Source organism: Medicago truncatula, chromosome 3, assembly GCF_003473485.1.
Source record: "Medicago truncatula cultivar Jemalong A17 chromosome 3, MtrunA17r5.0-ANR, whole genome shotgun sequence".
Classification (NCBI taxonomy): domain Eukaryota; kingdom Viridiplantae; phylum Streptophyta; class Magnoliopsida; order Fabales; family Fabaceae; genus Medicago; species Medicago truncatula.
In genome coordinates, this window is record NC_053044.1 from 38,088,091 (window position 1) to 38,113,557 (window position 25,467).

Below are 25,467 nucleotides of genomic sequence, written 5' to 3' on the forward strand. Positions count from 1 at the left end.
TTAGGACCTTTGTTACAACATATGCTTGTAGTTATCATGTGCGATCAGTTTGGTGACTGTATTATGATGTATCTTAACTATCTTTTTAAACCTTATACACCTTGTGTTTGGTTTAGAGTCTCTAATAAAATTTATTTGACCTTTAAAAAGAACACTTACTAATTAATTCATGTAGATAAGATAATCTCTCATGCTACTCCTGCGATATAAACTAACTATACACTTGCTCTGAGTGTATCCTTAATGCAAGAATGTACAAGTCAGCTTTACAATTTCACGTTTCATAAATAACCACTAAACAATTTAATCAAGAGAGTCCATTCACCCCACTAACAACATATCTGTAACCAAAAAAAGAAAGAACCACTAATATATTTCCCTAAAAAAAAAACACCACTAACATATCTAGATTGGATTTTAGAGCATTTGAAACTTTCAATTAAGTGTACGTTGTTATTTATGAATTTTTTAGGTACTTTAAAGCATGACCTCATATAAACATTCAACTTGTGTTACCTATAAATATTGAGTATGATGGAAGAGTGGAGCCTCTTGCATCATCAATTCAATCCTCAATCCCCATATATGTCTGCCCACAGTACAAATTATCGTCTTTATCCATTGTAAGGACAAATTCATGTTATATGGAATGCTTATGTAAGGGATCATTGTTAAGTTGCTATCACAATAGGTTCTAACTTCTTATCCGGAAACGTTATCCCAAAAGATTCCAATTTCCTTATCTGAAAATTAAATAAATAGATTTATTTAATGTGGGGAAGGCTACATCTTTGTCCTTTTGTTTTCTTTCGGTAGACTACTGATTCTTATTTTCTTATATCTACAATTTAGGTCCTTGTATTTTTTCAAAAGGACCAAATTACTCTAGCAATCCTTAATTAAGTAACTAATTAGTCTTTTTCAAAAAAGCCCCAAGAGTTTCAGCTTTTGCAGCCTTAGAATTTCCACCTCTTCACACTAAAGATTGATGATGAAACTTGTTATTAATAGATCTAGACTGGCTTGAGCCTTGCACTCCGCTAACTAATACAATACGCATAGAATCATAGAATCATGCGCAATTCATCTGTTATTTGCTTTATGATCCTATACTCTCATTTCATGTGGAGAATATTTGATTTATTTTTTAATCTTAAGAGTAGATGAGATATATTATCCAATGATTATGTAGGTCATATACTCATAGTTATCCATAGAGGTGTTCACTTCAAATTGATTATTTTTTTTAGGGGATTTAAATTGATTAAATTAGAAAACTACAAATCAAAATAAAAAATTGAAACTAGATAAAACCAAATTTATTGAATATTTTGAAATGTTTTTCTATAAAAGCTGCTCAGATAAGATCATATTTTAGATTAAGGTTTGAGAACCAAACACAACCACATATATAAAAAATTTAACCCTTATTTTTTTTTGTAATTAGTATGCTATGTATTAGTGTAGAGAAATGTAGATCGGTAGATCTTAATGTTTTGTTCTGAGATCAGAACATTCTAATATTAAATTATCCAACCCTTAGATATCCATTTAGAGTTAGTTAGACAAGTAGTTTAGTTTTCATAAAAAAAAAAGTAGTTTAGTTATTTAGTTGCTTACAATTACATGTTTAGTTGTATATAGTTTTTATTTTTTAACAGTTGTAAATAGTTGTTTTTGAATTTAGAAAAGTATCTTAAAAGAGATTATACAACTGCAGAGCTTATCGGGTTAACTCACGATTAGAGTGTTCTGTTCAAGATATTTCACGACATTATTTAGAGTTATGCAAGATAGACTATCAACCGATCCGTCTCCATGATAAAATAGCTCAGTTTAAATTGTCGATTACCTACCATAGTGTGGATAATCGTTCGAGTGTCAACACCCTCAATATAGTATAAATACCATTCTAATATGGTATGAATGTCACTCGAAACCAAAGGGGCGGAAGGAGAAGGTGAAGAGAAGAAAGTTTGGTTCAGTCAAGTGGAAAAAAGGGAGGGAGAAGAAAATGATTCGAAGTTGGTGTACCGAATGAAACCTAAAAACTTAATAATTAAGTAAAGTTGTAAATTAAACAACCAACACGGCAGAATAAGTCTAGAGCTAAGTTTTGAACACATGAGCGGATAAGACCGCGGATAAGACCATAGTTTGTTAGATCAGATTTAAACAACACGACTTATATAAACACTTACTGTATGTTCTCTTCTACATGAGACGTTCAATTCATGCAACACTAGAAACTTTTTGTGAACTTTCACTAGTGTTCCAACCATGGTAGTATGTATATATGAGCTCTAAGCTCTCATGGATGTAACTTTCATTTTCATACTTCATCGATAATGAAAATTTGCTTTTCTTTATCTGAAGTTCGTCACGTCACCACTATGTATATTTTTTTTGTTTTTTTGCCAAACGAAATTGCATTCATAATAACTCAAAGCAAAGCACAATGTGTGTCGATTGAAAAAAAAAAGAATTCAACCACCACAACAATATAGTAAAATATATTAGAGACCATATACAAGAAATTAATCTGAATCGCAACCCAGGAAAATCCAGAACTAGCACGTCAATTTCAAGCACCAACCTAATTTTCTTCTGATGTTGAACTGCACTTTTCACATGAGATCCAAGTCTACCCCAAGAAAACAATTTATGCTTTCAGTTAAAAGTATGTATGCAATGATTTACCAGGTATTGTTTTTTATTTGTTAAATATTTTTCATAGTAGTTATTAGATTAATATAATACTGATGAGTTAAATAATTTTTTGTCATAATAAATTTATTAACTTTCGTTCCCACATATTTTTAGTCACCAATTTAGTATTCGTTTTTAAGTATAGTGGCACTTGTCTAACATAAGTCTCATAAATGTATTGTTTTATGAGGTGATATTGTTGAAACCTTAAAGACATCATTAACTAAATAATTCAAAAATTTAACCTTTAGATTACGACTAAATAAGGATTTTGGTCACAAATGTCCTTAGGGTACTCGCTAAAGAATCAAATATGAAAACAATTGATAACTTTTATGTATAAAAAGTTATTTTTTTGATGTTACAATGTGTTGATTACACAAATCCCAAAATAAAATATTTGCTTTAAACTTCTTATCAAATGCCTTAAGCATTTTCCATAAATTAATAAAGATTAAGAGTTAAGTGAGTGCTACAAACTTTTGAAGTGAGAATCAATCGTATGTAATTACTTTACAAACCACTCACCACTCACATTGTTTAAAAACTCATTTAGATTTACCGGATCGTAACTTCTAATCACACAAACTTTATCATGAGTTATGACCCGCATTTTACTTTTTCGATCAAAATGAAACTCTCAATCAGTTTATTTAAGTGGGTAAACAATTTGAGGAACCTATAGATAAATCACCCTAATTATAAGGGTATAAAGTAAAACTTGAAACCTATTACAAAAAATGATAGTTTCTTATCCCACCATATTAGTTTCTCACGCGTCTTACAACATGTCGGATTATATAATTCGAACAATGTAAAAAAAAAAAACACCCTCCTACACTATACAATATTTTGGATTTCATAATCCGAAACAGGTGTGGAGGGTGGGAAAAGAAACTTACTAAAAAACAGGCTACCTGATCTTGAAGTCCACACTAGTTCTTGGGCTAAGCCCATCATTTCTACCAAAATTCTCAAAAAGCCCGTTTGAAAGTCTACTATATAAACAAAAACTGAGAATCCCAAACTCCCAAACCCTAATTTTCTTGGCAGGGGCAAAGCCGCATCCAAAGCAAAAACCTCACGAAGATGACGACCCGCTTCAAGAAGAACAGGAAGAAGAGAGGTCACGTGAGCGCCGGTCACGGTCGTATCGGAAAGCATCGCAAGCATCCCGGAGGTCGTGGTAACGCCGGAGGAATGCACCACCATCGTATCCTCTTCGACAAGTATCATCCAGGTTACTTCGGTAAGGTTGGTATGCGCTACTTTCACAAGCTTCGTAACAAATTCTATAACCCTATTGTCAACATCGACAAGATCGCTTCTCTCATTCCACAAGATGTGAAGGAGAAAGCTTTGAAGGAGAATAAAGCTCCTATGATTGATGTCACTCAGTTTGGATTCTTTAAGCTTCTTGGAAAAGGTGTTTTGCCTCAGAATCAGCCTTTTGTTGTTAAGACTAAGCTGATTTCGAAGATTGCTGAGAAGAAGATCAAGGAAGCTGGTGGTGCTGTTGTTCTTACTGCTTGATTTTTTTTTTTATGGTATTTTGTTTCGAACAAATTAGGGTTGTTAGCCCCTTTTTAATTTTGTTTGTTTTTGTTGTTGACATTGAGATCTATGTTATGCAATATTTTTGGGATTCAAGTTTATTGCGTTTGATTGAGTTAATTTAATTTGCGTTTGATTGATTAGGGTTTTTGTTGAAGCATCATAATAATGTGAAATTGCGTTTTAGGTTAATGAAATGAATATGTGGAAAATTTTGTTTTGTTGTGTGTTGCTGCAATGAGGAGATTAGTTGCACCTGTTTGTTAGAACTTTTGATAACATGTCATAAGTTTATTTCGCTAGACAGCTTATTTTTATAAGATTTTCTATATAGTTTTAAGAAAAACAACTTATACCTTGTACAATATAGTTTTTCACATTGATGCAGTATCTCAATGTTGAGTAGTGTTTGTATGCTGCTATGCAAATGAACCTTGTTACTTTAGAGTATTATAGAAGGGGAGTTTACGCTAAATAATACAAATGAATAACTGATTTGTTTAAATGTTTTTTCCTGAATTTTCTTCTTCATTAATGAGAAGAGGATAGTGTGATTAAAGTGTTTGTAGCCATTGAACTAGAGTGATTGGATTGGGTTAACAATATGTTTCATTGAGTTGAGTGTCTTAACTCAATGAGATGATGTTTTCTATTCCTTTCAACACAGGACTCACTGTCAAGTAGCAAGTCAGTCAACCCCTAACCTTGAATACTGATGATGAAATAGGGGAACTTAGAAACTTACCCATTTATTTTTTATGTAATAAAAGATCAACGTCTTCCAAAATTTCTGATTGCAATTATTTATTACATAAATAAAAGTATATATTTTCGTTGGTTAATGAGGCCTCAAAGGGAAAGCTTGATGTAATGTAATGAATCAATGTTGTTCGTTCTATAGCACCAATAATTTCTTTTTATAATCCAATGTGAATCCATGTAGACTGGTTGCCATGTTAGATAATTTATATGTATCATCACGTTACAGTAACAACTTAGCCGGTATCTTCATTGGTTTGTTCTTGGTCTATAGGTAATGCCTAGAACCCTCCATATAACTAGGATTGAAATCAGCATAGAATGCAGAAGAGAAACGAACATATATGTTGCAAGTCAAACGGACGTACCCCTTAAACTTAAAGCCACAACTTCTAGCTTATTATTAATTGGTATAAAAGGTACAGTTTGTAATTCTTTTTGATTATTAAAATCTAAAGTCGAAAATTGTATAAGAACCAAAAACATGTAGTTTATTTTGGTTTTACTTGAGTGTTAAGATACTCGCAATAAAATCTCACCACTGCTATACACAACATTTCGTGAATTCGCCTGGAACCTCTTCTTTTTAACACATACCTCTTTTTCAAAAATTAACAACTCCATTGACGGAAGCACGCCCAGATTGCTATCATGAACGTAGCCATGGTTTGTTTACAATTTCATACCACCTTCTTATATGTCATATCTACATAAGCAAGGACAGTCATGTTTGTATACAGTTCGATCACAATGAAACACTACAAAGACCCAATTATATGGAAAACAAGGTTGCCTCTAATTTTAAAAAACCTCACCAATGCCACCAACGGTTAAATCGAGTTCCAATCAAATCACATTCCAAACCCAATATCGTCGACATGCTCAGGAAACACACTTGCTATGATGAAGACGATGATAACGAGACTGAGGGGTTGTTTGATCTCAACCTGATAAAGGATCATGTCAGATTTCCACTTGTGGTAGAGGCGTAGAGCTATTATAGTGAGAAAATAAAGCACGGATGAAATATTCTTTTCCGCCATTGGCTTCTTCCATTGCCATTGAAGTGGTCGTGGAAGTAAAGTAATAGATGGAGATCGGGATGATTTTTGTCATGGCATTTAGCATTATTCATAAAATCTTGCATGTTCGGCGAAAAAAAATAGCTTAGCATGTTATTTCTTTGATTTATGATTAGTGACATTAATTATGTTGTAAAAACAACACAAAAAGGGGATAAAAGAAAACCTAAAAGAAACGAAAACAAACTATAATCCTCTTGCATATGGGAACCAAATTAAAGACTTGCACATATATGTTTTTTTTTATGTTAACCTTTTAGTTCTTAGGGTAAAGAGACTCTAGTAATCTAGAGTTGACCAAGAGGTGAGTAAAGCATGCTAAAATAAATATTATTCCATCCAAAATTCTGTCATTTTCAAGTACAATCCCTCTTAGGTGAAAACATAAGTCACTTGATGAGCCTTACGGGTAGAGCTGTCAAAATGGGTCTGGCCCTTCGGTCCTCTATTTTAGTGTGGGCCGGCCTGGGCTGGGCTGCCGGGCTTGCGGGCCGGCCCTTTTATAAAAAATAAATAGTTTATAAATAGTTTTATTAGGTAAGACTGAATTATTTTATTATGTCATATTGAATTTTGTTGTCTTCAAGGTTCACTTTGTGAGTTATGATAAATACTCTACTTTTGTATTGATTATTTTGTGCTATTTATCCTTATGGATGTTGATTTAATAGACATTTTATATATAATTTAACTAAGTTTACGAAGATATGTGATTTATTTAATGTATAATAATTTATGTAATAGGTTTCTATTAGAAAGAATATGTGATATGTAGCTTTATTGTTCATTCCATCGATTTTTTTTTCGAGAAAAACAAAATAATACATTTTAAAATATGAGTTGGGCTGGCTCATCGGTCGTGTAGTCCACTACTAATTGGACTGGGTTCAATTTTAGTAGCCAATGAATCAAGTGGGCCGATCCAGTCAGACCCATTTATATGAGCTGGCCCACCGGACCAAGGCGAGTTGGCCGGACTGGCTCATTTGACAGCTCTACTTACGGGTACCATGATTAACTTCTATGCTCACATTCTGCCGTAATTTGCTTAACTAACTCCAACTAGAACAACAAGGGTGATTTTGAGACGCCCCCCTTTTGGATCATTTTTATAACTTCAGAAGAATATATTTCAACGAGAACTTGGGATAAACCTCTTTCCAGCAAGGGAGCCACATTCAACACTGTTTGTCTAATTGAAGATAGTTAAACAAATTATTACAACATAAGGTGAAACTCGAGACAAGGACCGGAGATAAATCATGTCTTTCGCAAAGGAGTTAAGATAATTTTCATTTATGATCTTTTCTATTTCTTTCAAAAACTTTAAAAAAAAAAAAAGTTAACGATGGTTGGATCCACTTCAACTTCAGCTGATAGAAGATATATAACAACTAATTATGTGATGATTTGTGAATTACACCCAAATGTATCTAGTAGCCAAGGATAATATCACCAACCTTAAATTAAATAGGAGAATATCATAAACTAATGTAACGATTCTCCTATTTAATTTAACTAATAGACCGGTCAAAGGAAAATGATCTATAGACATACACTCAAACTCTTTTACACCTTGGAATATGAAAAAATAAATAGAGAAACCAATGTAACATGTTAATAAGGTGATAACAAAGGAGATAGGTAAAAAATATATGCTGGATGAATTTTCCAAGGTTAAAAGGACATAGAAGTTTAAGCACCCTATGTAAAAAGACCAATCATCATAAAAATAGGATCTAATATAGCACAAGGATGCATTAGTTGTCTGATCTCCTCCGGAACTTTTACCTTCATAGAATAAAATACTGAGAATAAAGTATTCCTTTCGTTCTAAAATAATTAAGTCATTTAATCATTTCATATATATTAAAAAAATGTATGAGTAAAATAGAGAGAGAAAAATAGTTCTAAGTATCCTTGTTAAACATTGGTTCATTCACCATTATCATAAATACAAAGTAAAATATATTTAATCAACAATGATGTAATTAATATAAATTAGAGTGCACACTTGAAAAAACAAAATCTAAATCGGATTGTAGGTGATGGGGTCAATTTTTTTTTTTTGGATGGATACTTGGTTTGATGGTGTTCCGTTTTTTTTAAACTGCAAATATTATTAGGCAGAGCTGACGCAAGAAGCGAACAAAACTCGCACAAGGAGGAGCTACAAAAGGCATCGAATATATGCGGACACCTGAAACATTAAAACACCACAAAGTGTTGCTAAAAATACCCTCCAACCGAGACTGCTACAGACCAAACAAAGCAGAAAAAGAAGCTCCTATTGGCCAACGAACAACAGCGCAGGAAAGCAACACAACAGCCAGCAGAAAAAAAAAGTTTAGCATAGCAGATAAAGAAAAAACCCTCCTAGTAGCTCGGCCGAAACCAAACAACACCCAAACCAAAGGCCACAACAACACACTATCTCGCAAGACACACCTTAGGATCCCAACACCATTCATAAAAAAGACAAGCCAGAATTTTAATGTGCGAAAGAGACCACCGCCAAGACAACACTTTGACCTCCTCCACTAGAGCTAACACGTCAACCTCCTTCGCATTAAAGAGTTTGTCTTTCCTAGCTTTCCAAATAAACCAAATTGTTGAGTGCCATATTAGTCTTAAACCCCTAACAATCTTCTTGCGTGATGCACCCACATTCCAACAAGCCCAATGAGAAAACAAATTATGAGGCGTGATAAACATATTCCCCACCCAATGAAGGAGCTCAATCCACAGTTGTCTTGCTACCGAACAATGCATAAAGAGATGATTTGAACTTTCAACCTCCCTGTCACACAACACACATAACGATGACACATCCGACAGAAGAGCATTCCTTCTTCTAATATTCATTTGAGTTGGAATGTGGTTAAGAATCATCTTCCAATAGAAAGCGACAACCTTAGAGGGGGCCGAGCTTTTCCACAATTGATCAAAAACTCTATGCTCCTCCACACCCCAATTATTCTCCAAAAAATCGAAACCTTCCAACTTGGTGTACATGGACTTAACCATGAACACCCCGTCATCCTCCCGCTTCCACAACCAAACATCATCATCACCATTCCAAACATGACCCTCTAAATCCTCCAAAAGATTGAGTAATAGTTGTTCTTCCCAAACAAAGAAGCGACGACACCAAGAAAAACTCCAATTCCTACCCGTGCCATTCAACACCTAAATATCCGCCACTGTTGCCTCTTGTTGGTTAGACATATTAAATAATCCAGTATATTTGTCACGGAACGAGACCTCTCCCCGCCACATACAATGCCAAAACTCGGTATCTTCACCATTCCCCACCCTTCTTCTATGAGTTATTCGAAAATTGTTTTATGTCTGTTTCTAAGATGTATATGTTAGGTTAGGGTGTGGATGGAGACGTTTGAAAGTGGTGGAATTTTTTTTTGCGTGTGACAAAGAGATGTTAGGGGTAGGGGTGGACATTGTTTAGTCCGAGATGAAAATTGACCGAACCAAACTAAATTGTTTGCTAAATTCAAAAAAACTGAACCAAACTAAACTGTTTGCATTTTGAACCGAACCGAACTGTTTCAAACTGAATCGAGTTGTTATTAGTGGTACCATTGAAAAATTATGAAAAACCATACAAAATCAAATTTTATAACTTTTAAACTGAATCGAACTATTATGAATCGAACCGAACTGTTATGAACTAAACTGTTTTGAACCAAACTGAATTGAACCGAACCGAACTGTTTCCGTTCATTTCTAGAACTGTTAGTAATGGTTCGGTTATTTTTTGTTCAGTTCAGTTTTTTGTTTTCTTTGTCCACTCTAGTTAGAGGAATGTTGTTTATTGCTTCATAATATTGTTTTGTAAGAGATTTTGGTGGATAAATAGAAATGGCTTGTAGATCCCCTCTTAAAGACTATTCGGATAAGGCAACATATTACTTTTTAGAGCAACGATATTTGAACAACTATTTGGTACAATCTATTTGACAACCTTCATTTTCTCTCTTTTCATTGATAAAAAACAATGGAGAGAAAAAAAAGGAAGAGAGAGAGTAAGAATAGAATATGAGTATGAAAGAGAAAATTATCTAAAAATTGTCACAAAGTGGTTGTACAAATATCATTTCTCTACTTTTTAATTGCTCTTGATTTGCCTGTTACCTCTAAAAGTATGTACGCACATTCATTGCAAGTAGTAGTCCGTACTCCCCTCTTTATATTTATGATTGAGAAATGATATTCAAACAATCACTTTTAGACAACTTTTGTGACAACTCTCTCATACACTCATTATACTTTTATTCTCTTCCTTCCTTCTTCTCTCTCTCTTTCTCTCTCTATTATTATTATCCAATAAGAAGGAAGAAAAAAGATTATCCCTAAAAGTTGTTTAAAATTAATTGTCAAAATATCATTCCTCTTTATGATTTTCTATCATATGCTATGTGCTAGTGCTAGATAGTAGATTCACCCCACCTACCTTGTTGTGGTATTTTCCACTTAGTTCTGTCAACTTGGACAAAATGGCAGAAATTCATTTGTAAGTTGTTTGTGACACTAACTCAGAAATGGTTTTTCCCTGAAAAATAAAAATAAAAATCAGAAATGGTTTTTTGTCGGTTCTCCCAAACCACAAGGAACTTTGTTTAGACAAAATGATAAGTGTATTAATTAATAATTAATAAATACAGTATATACCTTCAAGAAAAAGTGTATTAACTTATTCAAGAACAAAGAGAAAAAAAAGTGTATTAATAAAAACAATATATGATCCTTTAAAAAAATACAGTATATGTCGTATATGTCGTTCTTTTTAACATTTACTTTTATCATATCAAACACATCTCATATATTTTATATTATATGTTTTTTGATTGTCAATATTATATATTATTTTAACACATTTGTTTAAAATTATATATCACATTGACACGTCAATCCTACATTATAAATTAAATTGACAACTTCACAATTAATATTTAATAGTTAAAATAAGGCTTGATTGATCTGCTAATGTTGACTTAAAATATTAAAATATATTCATCTCATTGTTTTATATTTGATTCTTTTCGATGTAAATTCTGGATTAGTTTGAATTAAAAAAATAAATTAAAATGATGTTAACAATATAATTGATTTCCCATTGTTGTCATCGTTCATGAAACATCACATCAAAGCGAACCAAGTTTGTCCTTTCAAATTTGCTTATTACTTCTACAAGTACTATTTGTTTGGAGTTTATCAAAACTTTCATAAAAAAGAGTAGATTCTCCTATCAAAATTACCTTCACCTACTTATCGTATTGGATCCTATTGATAAGTACCTCTCCAGTTCCAACAACCCTCCTCTTTTCATTTTATTTTATTTTCATTTCCCATCAAAACACTGTCGTATAGTCACCACTGCCAGTAATATCCACCTCACCCTTATCTCATTCCCCATAACAAATATAATAATAATCCTTCATTATTAGATAAAAAAGTGAAAAGTTACCGCTCCTTATTTTAATCTCTTCCTTCCTATAAAACTATTTATAAAAAGATATTTGTCTTTAAATTTGATTATATACATTTTGACTTTTGTGTGTAAAACGAAACAACGAAACATAAATGATTCAATTAATAAGAAGTTGATTCATCATATTCAATTTCCACACTCAATTTATAAATCTCTCTAATAAGTCGACACCAATAAATTTTAAAGTTGACCTCATCTAAACTTTTTTTACCAATAATTAAAAAGTTAACTTTTAAATGAAAAAGATGAGGTGGTGAAGTGAAAAGGAAGGAAAAAAGAACACTCACACGTGACTTCATTTTTCTATAAATGTGGAGTGAAGAGTCTCTCTCTTTATCGTCTTTAAACTTTGCTTCATCTTCTTTATTCTAGAAATTTCTTTTGTTTCAGTGGTGTTACAGATTTCACGACGACGACGGTTGCGCGGTGGAAGATCGGAAGAAAAAGAAGGTGAGTCGCCGTACCTGCATGTCAGTGTACTGTCTTGATACCTATTGTGGTGCTGGAATCGGCGAAATAGCGAATCCTTTGCAATGGCCTCAGCTTCGCAAAAGACGACGTCATCACCGTCTTCTTCTTGTTGTACCCCTCTCGACTCTTCCCGCTTAGCTGCTGTCTCCGCCGCCCCCGCCGTTGCTCAATCCGATCACGTTGCTTTGATTCGTCCGCTTGATTCGCTTCCTGAACCTTCTAGTACCAATGCTCCCACTTCTAAGGGTATAACCACCTCGCTCCTCATTTCTAACAATTAATTAAATAATTAAATAAACATGATCTAATTTGATTAATAAATAATTTCAAGTTGTTTTGTATATGTTGAAGGATCATAGGTGGCAAACCTGCATGTATTTATCTATATATATGTCTATGTAATCCTCCGGAATGAAATATTAGCAAAAAAAAAAGAGTCCGATAGTCGGATGTGTTTAGTTGAAATTTTGGACCGGATACATTTGAATTTTTAAATCTTTTTGCTTACATCTCTTTTAGAGAGTATTAGTTAGGTTTCGTACAAATGAATATTAATCTTACCATGTTTTAATGATATCAACTAGTTTGATCCAAATATTGTTTAGGATATATAATTATGACGTAATTTGATTCATTTAGCCGACCCCACTTAGTGGGATAAAATCTGGTTGCAGTTGTTAAGAGTCCCATATCAGACATGAGTTGGCCTGACAATATGTTTATAAGTGGGGGGCAATCCTCACCTCACAAGTCGGTTTTGTGGGGTTGTGTTAGACCCAACCACAATTTCTAAGAGTAGTTGTTGTATTATTTTATAGTCGGTATTTCATCTATGGCTTTTGAGTTGGATTTTAATATCATTGAACTATGGTATGTTTGTATGGACTTATTTGAGCTTATCTACTGACATAAGTTTTGTACAACTATTTGGGAGAACTTATGAAAACTGCTTATGACATTGTTCATAAGTGGTTTTCAGCTGATTTTCATAAGTTCGCCAAGATAGCTTATGAAAGCAACTTATAACTTGTACAAAAATAATTTAACTTCATTTTATCGTTGCCGTAGAAGCAGCTTATATATCAGAGCTTTATCATGATAAGCGCTTGTGTTATAAGCTGCAGATAAGTTGTTTATCCAAAGAGGTTGCTAGTGATGCTAATTGTCCTTACCCTAGCTAGATATATGATGCTTTTTCTCCCATATAAATGTTGATATATTTGAAATTTAGTATAAAAAAATCTTATCTGGTTGCTGATTACTCCAATATGTTTGCAAGATGCTGGTTTAAATTAGGATGTTGTAAAAATTGTTTTGTATTATATGTTTAGGTAGCAAACCAGATCACTGGAACTGGTGTTGATAAGTTCTTTGCGTCTTTTTTCATTTGTTTTCAAGTTTTTGAGTGTAGGTTCTGTTTGTTTTCATTTGTTTTACAATGTTCTCTGATATTATATTTGCACAGGAATCACGTCAATGACAAGGCCTCAGTCAAGCCATCCTTTGGACCCTCTATCTGCAGCTGAAATTTCTGTGGCAGTGGCAACTGTTAGGGCTGCTGGAGCTACTCCAGAGGTTGTTAGCTATAATATGTATTTCTTTTTGTATGAGATAATATATTTGTACATTTGATAGTTTGGATATTTATTAGAGAATGAAGTTTGTACCGAAGAAGTGATTACATATGATTTGTCTTCTCCTCCCCAATTGTCTTTTATATCTTACAGCTTAGAGATAGTATGCGCTTCATTGAAGTAGTTTTGCTGGAACCAGATAAACATGTTGTTGCACTAGCAGATGCTTATTTTTTTCCACCTTTTCAACCATCATTACTTCCTAGAAGTAAAGGAGGACCTGTAATTCCCACAAAACTTCCTCCAAGATGCGCTAGACTTGTTGTTTACAATAAGAAATCAAATGAGACTACTCTGTGGATTGTTGAGTTATCACAAGTGCATGCAGTAACTCGAGGTGGCCATCATCGAGGAAAAGTAATTTCATCAAATGTTGTTCCTGATGTTCAGCCTCCAATGGTATGTTGGTATCTTCCTTGTGGCTTCTGATTTTATTTTAACCCTAGTGTACAATTTTGTGTTTTTGAAATAACTCAACTCCTGAATGTCATTTCAATTGGTTTTGCACTGAAACTTTTGCACAGACAGACAAACAATTGAAGAGTTTGCAGTATAAATCGAAGCAGTATCTGTAGTTAGACTTAGATGGCTTGCTTTTACTTATGTGTATAGAGTGAGACGAGAGATTTTTATAACATCATTTATTATCAAAGCAGATTAAAATATTGAAATTCAACTACAATTTTTTTGTAGCATTCCTTGCTGTTGAAGATTTCCTTTCCTTCGGCAGTATAAGGATCAAGAGCAGGGGTGGCAAACAAGCCCAAACTGCCGGGTCAGTTTGTTTTCCCTGCTGATTTTGGCGGGTTGGGGTTGTGTGCATAACCTACCAACCCGAAGGGTCAAATTTATTCATTTTTCTTTCTTAATGTTTTGGTGGACCGATCCACCAATCTTTAATGATTTCTGGCATACATGCCCAGGTTAGACTTTTCAACCCACTTTTTTTTGGGCGAGAAGTTTATCCAAATTTTGCTCAATCTATGTTTTCACTACGAGCTTATTCTTTATGTATTTTTTTCTTTCAATCTTACGAAGTGAATAAAGAAAACAACATATTCCCTTTTATCATGAGAGTAAAAGAAAATAATGTTTGGCTCTTCTGATTGGTAAATCTGAAATTGGATATCCAGATTTTGTTATGCAAGATAATCAAAACTGTGGAGCCTTCAAAAGCCGTTATTTCTACTTGTACATTCATTTTACCCACATTTGTTAAGCTGTCATGGTATTAATATGCTACAATACTTAATTCTATTATATTCTCTCTGTTGTTAGGATGCTGAGGAATATGCAGAATGCGAGGCTGTTGTTAAAAGTTTTCCCCCTTTTATAGAGGCTATGAAGAAAAGGGGTATTGAAGACATGGATCTTGTAATGGTTGATCCCTGGTAATTAAAACTGGATGTCCATTGTTTCATAGCTTTCTTGTCTGAAGACATTGCTATTATTTTTCTTTGCATTTTCACTATTAAAACTTTGATCTGTATGACTCTTGCAGGTGTGTCGGTTATCATAGTGAAGCTGATGCTCCTGGTCGAAGACTTGCTAAACCACTCTTATTTTGTCGATCTGAGAGCGACTGCCCTATGGAAAATGGTTATGCCCGCCCAGTTGAGGGCATCTATGTTCTTGTTGATATGCAAAACATGGTGGTGATAGAGTTTGAAGACCGTAAACTTGTTCCTCTGCCTCCAGTTGATCCCTTGAGGAACTATACTCCTGGTGAATCCAGAGGTGGTTCCGATAGAAGTGATGTGAAACCTTTACAAATTATTCAACCTGAAGGTCCAAGCTTTCGTGTCAATGGGTATTATGTTGAATGGCAGAAGGTAGATTTATTATGTTAAATTTCTTATTGATTTGTCTCCTGGAATGTTAAAAGAGTGGATGCATTATGAGTTATAACTATAACTATTAATTACTAAATTTGATACATTCTCTGTTTTTTCTCTGCCAACAGTGGAATTTTCGTATTGGATTCACACCCAAAGAAGGTTTGATTATATATTCTGTTGCATATGTTGATGGTAGTCGAGGGAGAAGGCCTGTGGCTCATAGGCTGAGTTTTGTGGAGATGGTTGTACCCTATGGAGATCCAACTGAACCACATTATAGGAAAAATGCTTTTGATGCCGGCGAGGATGGCTTGGGAAAAAATGCACATTCCCTCAAGAAGGTTTTAGACTTACATATTTGTTCTCTTGTATTTATATTGTTTATCATCTTATTCTTTTTGACTGGATCCCCATTTGTCTAAAGTCAGTTTGTTGTTACAGGGATGTGATTGTTTGGGCTATATCAAATATTTTGATGCTCACTTCACAAATTTCACTGGTGGAGTTGAAACTATCGAAAATTGTGTATGTTTGCATGAAGAGGATCATGGGATTCTCTGGAAGCATCAAGACTGGAGAACTGGCTTAGCAGAAGTCCGGAGGTCCAGAAGACTTTCAGTTTCTTTTGTATGCACAGTGGCCAATTATGAGTACGCATTTTTTTGGCACTTTTATCAGGCAAGTAGGGTGTCATCTTTTCAAGAGATAAATATTCTGAAATCAATGACATTTTGAATTAATCTGGTTTCAGATATGCATAACTTCACCAATATCTAGTCTCTGAACATCCTTTAAATTATTGAGAGACTTTAAATCTATATGCCCCTGTAGTTACTTTATTTTGCTTAAAGATACTGTGAGCATTAAATGAATAGTTTTTGATTTCCTTTTCATGAAGTACTGGTATATTAGTGTTTTCTTTAATTTCTGCAATATTCTTGTTATATGGTATTTAACTCTGTTGAAAATGATGGCACATTGTTCCAGGATGGAAAGATTGAAGCTGAAGTCAAGCTGACTGGAATTCTCAGCTTAGGAGCCTTGATGCCTGGAGAAGTTCGAAAATATGGAACCATGATTGCACCAGGTCTATATGCTCCAGTTCATCAACACTTTTTCGTTGCTCGCATGGACATGTCTGTTGATTCTAGACCTGGTGAAGCTTTGAATCAGGTATCTTGAATTGAATTGCTAAATTTTACTTCTCTAAGTTATGCTATAATGTTGCTTCTATGTCTCTGTTACCAACTTTTCCACTTTATTTTGAACACTGAAATAACTGTGATGGCTATTTTAATTTTGCATATGAACATACTGTGCCCATGCCCAATAAGTATACAGATTGGTTAATGCGTCATAATTATTTCTGAGTGCACATTTTTGCTCTCTCAATATGGTCGGTAGGTTGTGGAGGTCAATATGAAAGTTGAAGAACCTGGTGAGAAAAATATTCACAATAATGCGTTCTATGCCGAAGAGACTTTGCTCAGGTCTGAATTGGAAGCAATGCGTGATTGCAATCCTTTGACTGCTCGACATTGGATTGTAAGTCTTCTCTGATCTTTACAGACAGTTTCTGACTAAAGACTTCTATAATTTAATACTGTCAAACTGTTGAATTCTTGTATACAGTGGTGAGAAAATGTTTTTTATGATCTTTAAAAAAAATTACAATTTCTGTATGGAAGTAAGCACATGTCAGAAACTATGTAGCACCTACACTTTGGATTAAGTGTATGACAGGTGTCCACGACACCATTACATGTGGTTACGTTCAACCCCTCTCAATTTCTTTAATTATTACATGTCATGTCTGATTTCCATGTTAATATCCGTGCTTCATAGATCAAGAATTCCAAATAAATGTCTTTCATACTCATCATTGAAATTTTTGCACTAGATTTTTTCTCCTGGAAGATGCTTACCATGGTTCGGTACCTTGTTTTGGACTTTGCTTTTAACATGGAAGTCTAGAGATTTATAAATTGTGTTATAACTTATAAACCATGGTTCTAACAGATTTTGACTCCTTGAGTTATGTCTTTGATAACAATCCTTTAGGTAAGGAACACAAGAACTGGCAATAGAACTGGACAATTGACAGGCTACAAGCTGGTACCAGGTTCAAACTGCTTACCATTGGCAGGTTCTGAGGCCAAGTTTTTAAGAAGAGCTGCTTTCTTGAAGCATAATGTTTGGGTAACAGCATATTCACGTGATGAAATGTTTCCTGGAGGAGAATTTCCTAATCAAAATCCACGAGTTGGCGAAGGACTAGCTACATGGATTAAGCAAAACCGGTCTTTGGAAGAAACTAATATAGTTCTATGGTCCTTACTCTCTCTCTCTCTCTCACACACACACACACACCAAAAAAAAAAATATATACGTGCTGAATAGCATGCTCAAGATTTTAATATCATGTTTTATAAAATTTGTAATGCAATTAGTAATCTTTTATCATCAAAAACAGTATATTAAATCCTGTATCTCCACAGGGAAATAGCTTATTTTGTGTTGTTTTAGTAATAGAAGTATAGAACCCTTAATAAGTTCCCCAAATTCCGTCTTCTTCTCCCCATTCACTTTATGTTCCCAAAAAATGTTTCTGCGTTTTGCCTTCTCCTGACTAACTGTGCTGTTTTCAGGTATGTATTTGGAATCACACATGTTCCTCGTCTAGAAGACTGGCCTGTTATGCCAGTAGAACACATTGGTTTTATGCTCATGGTAATTACTTGGTTTATTGTTTTCATGGATTTATTCTCAGAACTTTTGATTAATTTGCTGTTTGCTTATTCTTTTGAATTACTTGATATGGTGCTCTGTTGCTCATGCTTTTTAAAATGCTTGAGTGCGAAAAGCCAAGGAGCTTTGAACGGCACTAGAGTATCGAGAATTGTTGAGTTGTCTTTGTTGTTGAGGACAATGTTCAGTAGACCACATCTTTTACTTCAAACGACTACTGATCATAATATGATGAATTTTTTTCATCTGATTTTTTTATCTAAGTTTTTTTTTTTAGGTGATTGAGTTTTGTTATTTTTGTTCATTTTATGTACATCTATAGTTTTTTCAATTATCTGACATGTGAAGCTCCCTTCTTGTGTGCAGCCTCATGGATTCTTCAATTGTTCTCCTGCAGTAGATGTCCCACCTAATTCATGTGAAGTGGAATCTAAAGACAGTGATATCAAGGATAACGGTGCTTCAAAGCCAATTCAGGGCGGGATAGCGTCGAAGCTTTAGGCACTTGCTGAGACGGGAAACGCAAGTTCTATTTTGGCGTCCACTGAAACACCAAGTTGAGCAGATTGTATTTTTAATCTACAATAATAATAAAGCTATGGACTTAAATCTTGATTTTCTAGTTTATGATGGGGTGTTTGCTAGTAATATTCATTAGATTTGTCTTCGTACATGTGAAAGCTCTGCTTAGCCTAAAATAAGTGGTTCATTACATGCTGTGTTATCAAAGATTCAGAAATCACTAAATCTGGCGGTGTTATTGTGTGTGCCTGTTTTTTTTTGCCCTTTCATTTCATTATATATGTGGCTCAAATCTATAATTTTTGTGATAGCATTTGATAGACCGAGAGCATGATAGTGCAGAATATTGGTTTAAAGGAAACGAGTTTTAATTACTAGGAAGATTACTGAACTATCTGGAAAATTTTTAATAGGTCTTTGAACTAAAACAATTTTGTAATTTGTGATTGGATTTCTAAACTTCTAAATAATTTGTAATTAAGTCCCCAAATTAAGGTTTCTATTTGGTCTCTGAGCTTTTATTGATTTTTTTTATTAAGTTCCTCGTTAATTTTTTAAAATTATTTATTTTAATAAATTTTTTAAATTTAAATAATTTGTTTTTGGTTATCTAAATTCAGGTGATTAATCAGAGATTATTACATTAAAAAAAGTAGAGATTATTAAAAAGTTAATGGATGTCATTAAAATATGTTTTGTACATGGATTTAATTATAAAAAATTGACAAATTTAAGAATTTAATTATATATTTTTTAATTCGAGGAATCCATTTAAAATTCTCATAAAATTTAGGGACTCATTTTTGGTGTTAATCCTATGGTTCTCAGCAGAAAGTGACTCCAATTAATCCGGAGTTCGGCTGTACGGTAAATATAGTCTGATCAATAACTGTTTTACATAGGAATTGAACTCAAGTTCTCTTGAACGATTTATCTTTTGATAGAGCTTATTGATCACTTTAACTCAATCATTTGTTTGGACACTTCATTTATTCACCTTAACTCATTTTTTGAGAGAATAATAAAGGAATGAATACTCATGACAATCAATTTTTTTTATTTTGATATCAATAGTAATTGAATTGAAATTTATTTATCTTCTCAAAAAAAAAAAAATCTAATACAATTTTTGAATTTCTGGATTTTGTATTATGAAAAAAATAATTCCTCCATCCAAGCTGACAGACTATCATTTTTTTCATTTCTCTTCCTCATTCCCTTTTCACAACTTTTTCCTCCCCTTTCCTCCTAAACTTCCAAATAGATGTTAAACCATTGGAATGTCTAGATATCTTTTTCAACAAGTATATTCATTTTTTACATTGATCCATTTCATTATTTTTTTAATGTCCAAAGGTGTCAAATTGATTAGTAACACAAATAGATAAAAGTATAACATTGTTTAATATGGAGATTTGGAGTGAGCTCTTTTGGACCAGCATTACCTCCGGATGATTGACCACCAATTACTTTTGGGAACTATTTCATGTTTGTGGCTGACTAACAATGATAGGGTGTTCCAGAATTCTAGTATGATTGTTTAAGCTTCGATTGTGAAGATAAATACTTGGTCGGTACCAAGGCTTGTTGAGACATCAAAGTTTTTGCCATTGATAGTTGGGAAGTACAAAGAATACCCGTCTTTCGTTTGAACCGCTAAAAGGTATGACTCAGTACCAATTGATTTCTCAAATTTTCCTTCATTGAAATCAAGAGTCCTATAAGTTAACTCAGTTATACAAAATAAATACTGACTAAGATTATAAAAGTCACTGACCTTGGGTTGCATTTGTCTGGTCAGGGTTCACCACTTCAATTATTGACAAGTTGGGAAGGTTTCATCAATTGAGAAAGACAGTCCCTCTGTTGACTGACCTACTAATAAGCCGTAGTTAATACCATTTGAGTTCAATTAGTACTTAATTTGTTTGTGTAATTACCATGACAGAATTATGTGACACTATTAAATGGTTGAAGTTAGTTTTCGATTGGGGCTTCAAAAATACTAATATTGAATATGATTCGAAATTAATTTTATATGATGTGTGTCCGACACTAATTAAATGAGTATTTTATCAACTAAATATATATGTGTGTGTGCGCGCGTGCGTGCGTATTGAAAAAGATATTTAATATAGACATTATTTACCAATTGTTAGAGATCATAAAATAACAAAATAATATTGAAATTATAGAAATATAAATTAATTTTTTACTTTTACAAACTTTGATTACACACTACTTTTCTTAATATATATTTAGAACAACCGACATCAAATTAGATTGATAGGAATTTGAAGGCAAAAAGAATTTAAGCATGGTTCAAATAACTAGCATTGAAATCGAACTTGCAACATGAATTATGACTCCTCATTTACATACCACTTGAGCTTCGAGTGAACATGTTTACAAAATTTGATGTACGAAAATATTTTCAAAGACAAAAATATGAAGCCTAATACGGGGAGTACAATATTTGGGGGCCTAAAGTTCTTGCTTTAGTGGCAGCCCCCTTGACCGACCTTGTACCTCATAGATAATAAATTTGGTGTCCGTCCCTGTACCCCTGGACATTAAGCGCTCATACCGTGCTTATTACCCGCATTCTAAAACAAAAAGACAATAAATAAGAAAAAAATATATCACAAGGTAATTAAAATACAATCTAAAATATTTTAAATCAACATATAAATATTACTCATTGTAGTATGCAGCCAATAAAAAAGTCTAAAGTGTAAAAATAAATGTATGTTACAATAAATATCAAAGATTAAAACCTACTTGGATTGATTTGGTGGTTTTGATTTAAGATCTTAGAGTGCGCTTCTCTCCAAAGTCTTAGGTTCGATTCCTCCGAGTACTCATCCCATACATCGTTGGTATTTTTTGTGGATCCACCGAACTTGGGTCAATTACCATTTACCATCCTAGGTGTGAAAAACACATGGCAAGAGATGTCGACAAGGTACATTATTTTTTATGAGAATATATTATTGAGACATTAAGGAATGTTTTATGTACTTTAAAGCTTGGTTGTTTTCTCCTTCAAAAGAAAAGCTTGGTCGTTTTATCTTCTTTCTTAGCCCTCATAATCATATATCATAAATAGAAACGGCAAAACAAACGCAAAAAGTAGTCTGCTTCCTTTGAGTTGTTTAAGAATTATAAGGTCATATAATCACTTTTAAGCTAAAAAAAGCTGTTTTCATTCTGTAATCAACGAGTCACTAAATGTCAAACACAAACGTTTACAAAGTTATTTTGCAATAATTCTAAATCCTAAAGGGAATATATTTTCCTCAATTGCACCCTATATTATCATTGTTAATTACCTTTCTGACTTAGGCTTGTAATTATGTACATGTTTAAGAGGTTTTAATTTGGCCTAATGCTTCATTATTCCCAATGACGGTGAGAATCTATCTTTAACACATTTCATCATTGTCTTTCATTTCTATCATGTCCCTAAGGGAGGGTCCATATATTTACTCTAGAAGCAAATGCTCTAAGGTTAATTCAACGCCTCACTTTAACATTTTATTCAACTATAATCACCACGCATGATTGTTGTCTACCCAATTTCGTTTTTTTAGATTCTTTGATTTGGTGTCAATTGCAAAACAAATCAACTTAGCCATCATTTATGCGATAAACATAATATGAAAGAATAAAAGAGGGAAAAATCTCATTATTGATTCAATGTGTACATGGTGTATTTATACAAAACTCTACGTAAACAGAAATGATAAAAGTCCTAAATGCCCTCTAACTGTCTTGCTTGTTCTGCAAGCTATCACTAATGTTAAGCTTATTTTCCTTTTCTTCTTCTTGTTCTTCATGGTGTAATAAAACATTTAAACAAACTGATATGAAAAAGCGTAAAATAGAACAATACATACATTTCTTGATTAAAGTATGGCTAAATACTTCTTTCTCTTTTGACAAGAAATACGTATTCTTTTGATACCCTTTTTGTTTAATTATTGCAAAGAATGTTACGATTGGTATTGTTTAATTATCAAGAAATACGTAGTAGGAGGCCGTACGTAACACCATTATATCGCGGCATTGACAAAGCTTGAACATTGAGGTGGTGGACATAAATTCAAAATAATAATTATCTTTATCCTTCAGTTGGCCGCCAATGCCATGGGGGGCAAGGGAAAAGGACCTTCACTTACCAAAATAACAATGATTTCCTTTTAAAGTACTTGTATCTTGTTCTTTTATTGTCCTAGCTAGATATTGTTAGATTAGAGTAGAACTTCTCATAAAAGGATCCTATCATATATTCTTGCTTGTTACAAAAAAAAAAAAAAAAAGTATTAAAAGAAATGCAAGAATGCCTACACATCTATTTTTAATTCAGTATTTATTTTACTTTCATTGTATAAAAGTAGTTCAATATTTTTTAAAAGGCCAAAAAGAGATATATATTAATCACCAAAAACAAGTTGATTCAACACAAGAAGTACCGAAAACAACTTGATAAGAAACCAAGTTATAATACAATGAGCAAAGAGACGAAAGTAAAACAAGGAAAGGAAAGGAAGCAAGCTAAGAATCAACAGTTAGATAAGAAATAGGATTAAGTCTCCAAAATTGGTAATCAAAATTAAAGGTGACGTATTTCGACTTCAACCACCAAAAAGACTGGAGCTCCACCCTTTCACATAACGCCTGGAAGTTCTCCTCTTTTCTCTAAAAAATTAATCTATTACGCTCCTTTCAAATTACCCAAACAACGGAAAGCCAAATAATGTTATGAGAGAACCGAACTCTATTGAAAATCCCCCTAGACCACCAAACCAAGTGAGCTGATGGAGAAACCTGCCATGATAACTACAATTTGCAACACAACCCTGGTCATTGTTAGCTAAAACCCGCTTCTGAACTAAATTATCCTTTGTTGGAACCTGATGGAGAAATAGTCACCAAGCAAAAATAGACACTTGAGAGGAACAACCTTTAACCACAAGAACTTAATATTATTCTCATGATTGTTATCTTCCACCGATGTCAAATAATAATAAGCAGAGCTAATAGTATAACAATGAGAAACATGTAAACTCCAAACCCATATATCCCATTGCCTTCTGCAAAATAACTGATGATATACACGCGACACGCTCCCCTAACAACTCCTCCTCCCAAACAAAAAGCCTCATACGCCACTTCCATGTCTCACCATTCACACCCTAACCCAAAGAAAACATATATGTTATTGTTGCCAATTTGTTTTTCGCTAACTCAATCAACTGATTACTTGTAACTTTCAGAGATGTCCCTTCAATCCACATGTTTATCCAAAATAATGTAGAAGTACCATCACCAACCTCACGACTAGTATCATTAATCAACCACCCTTCCTCTACCTGACCAACATCGTCTCTAACATTATTGATAGTCTGCCACCACACACAACCACCTCCTCCACCATAACACAACTGCCCCCTCCTCATCATAACGAGCATTTAAAACCCTATACCATAAACTCCAACGCTCCTCTAAAATCCTCCAAAATCATTTACCCAGTAAAACAAGATTAAACTCCTTCAACCTTCTAACCCTCAAAAATACCACTAATATTTTCTCTTCCCTTTTTTCAAGTTTGCTTCGTTAAGTAGTATACGTTTATTTCTATACCAACAATCAATATGATGCCCGAACATCTCAGTTACCAAAGGTTTGAATCCTCTCCCACAAGCCTCTCTATCCAATAACAAAAAGGTGAGAGAAAATTGCATAAAAAAATAGAGGAGATAACTTCGAGAAAGAGAGTAATTAAAGGAGTGTAAGATAAAAATAATATGTTGTAGAGAATCAAAATCACAATTTTCATGCAACGGATGCTCGTTGGCATATACACATAGTTTGGGGATTTTTTTATTTTTTATTTTAATTTGAAGAAGAAGTTAAACTAAGTTTCTCAAATTGACACCAGAGAAAATCGAACCTGAGACCTTGAGGAGGAGTCAATACCACTAGACCAACCCAAGTGGGTTTAATTTTGAGAAATGTTGAAAGTGTCTCATAGGACACTTGTTAAGTAAATACAATTTAAAAATTTGTTTTGAAAAATAGTGTATTCAATTTAAATCGACTTTTTAAAAGTTTAAAAATTTTAATTTTTAAATTAAAGTTTATATTTTTGTTTTCTTAACTAATGCACTTAAAAATTAGTAGAACACTTGTTAACACAAGTTTTATGTTTGAGTACATACAATTTGCTTGTAAAGGTTACCGTTTTGCTTTCATCAACAAGAAACATAGAAAAAAAAGGTCACATACTCCGTGATTGAGGTCATAGCAACGGTTTAAACTTTAATCATGGTAAATCATGAACCTATTTTTAACACTAAATAATTTTGTTGAGAACTCAAATTGATGATTTTGACTATAGATCACTGCCTTCCCCAACTAGAATCTGGTTTGATTTAATCATTGTGTCTTGGCGGCAGAACCTTTGGGTAATTTGTGGAAAAAAAACGTGTGAGTGTGAACATGTATATGCAGTTGTGGTTTAAGCATCTCCTTTTCATGTCAATATATCTCACATTTCTTTTTAGTAAATGTAAAGTTAATTCATTTCATTCAAAGTTGGAATATCTCACATTTATTTTGAAGAAGAAATATCTCAC

The 25,467-nt window shown here is 33.4% G+C and overlaps 2 protein-coding genes across 2 annotated transcripts; both read left to right on the forward strand.

Annotated features, from left to right (window-relative positions):
• The first annotated feature begins 3,729 nt into the window (after positions 1-3,729).
• LOC11419293 (60S ribosomal protein L27a-3) lies at positions 3,730-4,383 on the forward strand. The gene has a single exon (XM_003601145.4). It carries the CDS (start codon positions 3,799-3,801, stop codon positions 4,240-4,242), a length of 444 nt encoding a protein of 147 aa, XP_003601193.1. The 5' UTR covers positions 3,730-3,798; the 3' UTR covers positions 4,243-4,383.
• Positions 4,384-11,916: 7,533 nt separating this feature from the next.
• On the forward strand, positions 11,917-19,105 carry LOC11413114 (copper methylamine oxidase). The gene is made up of 12 exons (XM_003601147.4): positions 11,917-12,330; positions 13,550-13,659; positions 13,812-14,117; positions 14,997-15,109; positions 15,220-15,550; positions 15,682-15,897; positions 15,998-16,234; positions 16,544-16,729; positions 16,961-17,101; positions 17,618-17,886; positions 18,205-18,286; positions 18,671-19,105. The coding sequence occupies exons 1-12, from the start codon at positions 12,147-12,149 to the stop codon at positions 18,803-18,805; spliced, it is 2,310 nt and encodes a 769-aa protein (XP_003601195.1). The 5' UTR covers positions 11,917-12,146; the 3' UTR covers positions 18,806-19,105.
• The last annotated feature ends 6,362 nt before the right edge of the window (positions 19,106-25,467 follow it).